The sequence below is a fragment of the Primulina huaijiensis genome, chromosome 10 (assembly GCF_012295235.1).
Source record: "Primulina huaijiensis isolate GDHJ02 chromosome 10, ASM1229523v2, whole genome shotgun sequence".
NCBI lineage: Eukaryota > Viridiplantae > Streptophyta > Magnoliopsida > Lamiales > Gesneriaceae > Primulina > Primulina huaijiensis.
In genome coordinates, this window is record NC_133315.1 from 20018629 (window position 1) to 20023409 (window position 4781).

Sequence of the window (4781 nt, forward strand, 5' to 3'; positions counted from 1 at the left end):
AATGCCGATTCTTTATTTAAAAAATATTTCAAATTTATGCATTTTTTTTGAAAAAGAAAAATCTCGGTCATGGTCAATCCCTTTACATGCATACTCTAAATTAGTTGATGTATAGAAGAGGACATTAACACAAGAATTTTTCCAAATTGACGTCAAGGTTCAACCCTCTCAAAGGGGGACAATGGAGCAACTCAAGACGGAAGAATTCCCAATGCGCCAACTGGGCCATCAGTGGATTACGACATTAAGGTGGGAACGTGTCGGAACGATACAGATTGCCTATGCCCGAGGAGGTGCAAAATCAAGCAGTGCACCAAAGGGCAATGCTACTGTAGGTTCGAGCAGGGAGATCAAGACATTTTGGTTGGTGCTTGCTCGGGTGATAGTGATTGCCTCTGCCCTCGACGTGCTATAAGCAAATACTGCACGTTAGGAGACTGTTTTTGTACCTGTTAAAGGTGTTGAAAAACCAAATGTTTTTTAATAGTAGTGCCTTTGGTTAGGAGAATTTGGTGGATCTAAGTTTCCAATCATTGATCCAAATGCATTCTATATATTTGGATGATATTTGAATCCATGGATTTGAAAAGTTTAAACTTTCATTTTTAGTCGTATATTTAGTATAACAATGAGTTATAAATTCTTTTCCCGGATCAAATAAAATGTAGACGAAACCTAAGTTAAATTCATATATTGCTCCGTACCAAGAATGACATTCAAGTAATTCCATTCATGAGTAGCAGCATTATGCCTGCGTTACATGGTGAATTTCTAGTTTGAACGTTAAGCTCGGGCAAATGCCTTCGACTCACTCGTCTCAAGGTTCTCTTTCCTGCATTCTCTCAATCTCTCTTTCAATTTTTTGCTCTCTTCAAAATTCGCCTTCCGTCTCAGGGCTTTCTGCAGAAAGATGTGGTTTAAGTTTATCGAATAAATTGATTGAAAATGGGCATTAGAATGGGTAAATGTCTGACTATAACTCACTTCTTGACGGAAACACATATCAAGCTTTATTTTCAAGCCTGTGCATTCACCAAAAAACTTCCCAAGAGGATGGTCTATGTGACACTTTTGGAATTGTTCGATAATCTGCACAACAGTCATATAAATTTCAACATACACAAGAACATACCCACTTGGACAAATGAAAAAGGGTAAAGAAGTTTTAATTGGCGTTATTTCTAGGGACAATATGAGTTCAGCTGAGGAAATGGATAGCCGGTTAAAGTGTTTAACAAGTATGAAGCCAAATATATACTGTTTCCGCCAATCTTTTTGTTGAGGGAAAATAAAGAATACACCACGGCAATGTTCTATCAACAAAGATTTGTGTAACACAGCACAAATAATTGGTCACTTGATTTGTTTGGCAGAAGATAACACCACCATGTATGCAGCCTAGTTCAAATTTTTCACAAGAAAGCTAATAGCACCATGTATGCAATCACCATCGGATTGTTTGGAAGAAAGCTAATAGCATCATGTATGTTATATGTTCAAAATTTTCTGCAGAAAGAAGCTAATAGCACCATGAATGTCAGAATGTGACCAAGTCAACTACCTTATTAAAATAAAATGTGAACAATTTATGATTGGAAAAAACTCACTTCGGCACACATTGGATGCCTGTGGATTGTTAGAGGAGGATGCATTATGCTACTTGCCAACTACTTTTTGCTTCCGAACAACCCAAGACTATGTGAGAATTTCTGGGGGGAAAAAAACAAAAACAAAGACAAAGGCGAGATCAAATTCAAACTCTGCTTCGAAAAACGGTGAGCCATGAATAAATTTTCCCTGAAAGTTTTGGCGACAAGTACATTTAAATCACCCATTAAATTTTGTGCCTTTCATTAGCTCAATTTCAATCGAAATTCTTCTCATCCCTTCTTGGAAATTGCAAAATGATATTCAATTCTTCCTACTACCATGAAAGATCCTACCTTTTCAGTTCCGGAACGTTTTAAAGACAATATCGTGCTTCATATAATTGCAGTTTAATAGATTTGGAATTACATATACCATTTTAGAGAGACATATTTCGTATTTCGCATTTGGGTTTTTTTCTAACTGAATGAAATCCCATTAATTCGAGCCTGCTCGACTCGAGCTCGCCTGGAGCCTATCGAACTCGAATCATGAAACAAGCCAAAGGAACTCCAAAATCGAATAGAAGCTGAAAAATAAAGCAAACCTTGGCAAAAAAGATCGAACCAAATTTACTGATCCCAGCAAGAGATGAAGTGCGAATACGATGGGAGAAGATAGGACAAAGATGAAGACTAGACCTGCAGGAGCAAGCGACGATGGCGGAGGAACAGTCGGCAATGTCTCTGATCTGTGGAACCGGAGCATGAAAATTGGTACGAGACGGGTGGGGGTGGCAGAGGATAGTGCGGCGGAATGCGGGTGGGGGTGGCGGAGGGGATTTTGCTGGAATGGGAGAGAGCTAGTGATAGGTGAAATTTTGGAATACAGATTGCGACGTGCAAATTTTTTTTAAATATTTTATTATCAAACCCCGGCCCTTTGTTTTATTATAAACTTTATTTCGTATAAATATTGATAGAAAAAATAACAAATTGTTGTGAAAAAATAAAAATTTACGGTAAAAAGTAAAAATCTTAAACTCTCAAAATTATCACACTACACACTTTATAATATTTTTCTCTCAACTCAATTGTGATTTTCTTCACAAATGAGAGATCTATTTATAGAAAATTTTTACAAATAATCCAAAAATAAAATACATCATTACCTACATCATCACACACTAATTTTCAATATTCAACACCTAATTTTACCTAATTTTCAACATTCAACATTCACATTTTCAACACAAATATTTTTCACATTTTTAAATAATTTTTCAACACTCCCCCTTGTGATGATGATCATAATGATTGTCTTCATTACGTGTTTTTATACTGCCTCGTTAAAAACCTTACTAGGAAAAACCCATTGGGATAAAAACCATAGTAAGGGAAAAAGAGTGCAGTCACGTAAACTCCCCCTCATGTTGACACGAACAATTCTTCACAAATTTCGTAGATTGCGCATCCCAATATTATATATGTGCTTTCTGAATATTGTCGTAGGAAGTGCCTTTGTGAAGAGATCTGATGAGTTTTCACTTGATTGAATGTGACGAACATCAATACATTTATTCTTCTCAAGCTCCTTGGTGAATGCGAAGAACTTAGGAGGAATATGTTTAGTTCTGTCGCTTTTTATGTATCCTTCTTTCATTTGAGCAACACATGCAGCATTATCTTCATATAGTATCACAGGCTTCTCGTCGAATGATAATCCGCATGAGATTTGGATATGTTGAGTCATTGATTTTAACCACACACATTCACGGCTTGCTTCATGTAGTGCAATAATCTCGGCATGATTTGATGAAGTTGTTACAAGTGTTTGTTTCTGTGAACGCCAAGAAATTGCAGTGCCTCCACGAGTAAATACATATCCAGTTTGAGAACGTGCTTTGTGTGGATCAGATAAGTATCCAGCATCGGCATAACCAATTATACTTGGATTAGCATCTTTTGAATACAAAAGTCCCAAGTCTGTCGTTCCTCGTAGATAACGGAATATATGTTTAATTCCGTTCCAATGTCTCTTTGTTGGATATGTGCTAAATCTTGCCAATAAATTTACGGCAAAAGATATATCAGGCCTTGTACAATTTGTAAGATACATAAGGGCACCGATAGCACTTAGATATGGTACTTCTGGACCAAGAATATCTTCATCATCTTCACATGGACGGAATGGATCCTTTTCTATGTTTAATGATCTAACAACCATTGGAGTACTTAAAGGATTTGATTTGTCCATATTAAAACGTTTAAGGATCTTTTCTGTATAATTTGTCTGGTGAACAAATATTCCACATTCTTTTTGTTCAATTTGTAAACCCAGACAATACTTGGTTTTTCCAAGATCCTTCATTTCAAATTCTTCTTTCAAGTATGACACAACTTCTTGAATTTCCTTATTTGTTCCAATGATGTTTAAATCATCAACATATACAGCAATAATTACGCATCCGGATGTTGTTTTCTTAATGAAAACACAAGGGCATATTGAATTATTTACATATCCCTTTTTCATCAAGTGATCACTTAGCCTATTATACCACATTCTGCCGGATTGCTTCAACCCATATAATGATCTTAGTAATTTCACAGAATAACATTCTCTGGGTTTTGAACTTTGTGCTTCAGGCATCTTAAATCCTTCAGGGATTTTCATATATATATTACTATCAAGTGATCCATATAAGTAGGCTGTAACAACATCCATAAGACGCATTTCTAAATTTTCAGATACTGCCAAGCTAATCAAATACCGAAACGTAATTGCATCCATCACAGGAGAATACGTTTCTTCATAATCAATTCCAGGCCTTTGAGAAAAACCTTGTGCAACAAGTCGAGCTTTATATCTTACTATTTCATTTTTCTCATTTCGCTTTCGAATAAAAACCCATTTGTATCCAACAGGTTTTACACCTTCAGGTGTAAGGACTATAGGTCCAAAAACATTACGTTTATTTAGCGAATCCAATTCAACCTGGATGGCATCTTTCCATTTTATCCAATCCTGCCGATTTTTACATTCACCAAAAGATTTTGGTTCATGATCTTCGTTATCATTTATGATGTCGATTGCCACATTATAAGAAAATATATCATCAATTTTTTCTATATCTTTTCGGTTTCAAATTTTTCCAGTATTAATATAATTGATAGAGATTTCATGATTCTCGTTAA

At 35.8% G+C, this 4781-nt stretch overlaps 1 protein-coding gene across 2 annotated transcripts; it reads right to left on the minus strand.

Moving 5' to 3' along the window:
- Nucleotides 1-671: 671 nt before the first annotated feature.
- Nucleotides 672-2495, minus strand: LOC140985812 (uncharacterized). 2 transcript variants are annotated; one of them, XM_073453750.1, is made up of 4 exons: nt 2289-2495; nt 1608-1709; nt 985-1089; nt 672-900 (listed from the first exon to the last, which is right to left on the minus strand). In XM_073453750.1, the coding sequence occupies exons 2-4, from the start codon at nt 1650-1652 to the stop codon at nt 784-786; spliced, it is 267 nt and encodes an 88-aa protein (XP_073309851.1). In that variant the 5' UTR covers nt 1653-1709; nt 2289-2495; the 3' UTR covers nt 672-783. The 2 variants fall into 2 exon arrangements, with proteins under 2 accessions (XP_073309851.1, XP_073309850.1); XM_073453749.1 differs by having other exon boundaries at nt 2195-2495.
- Nucleotides 2496-4781: the final 2286 nt, after the last annotated feature.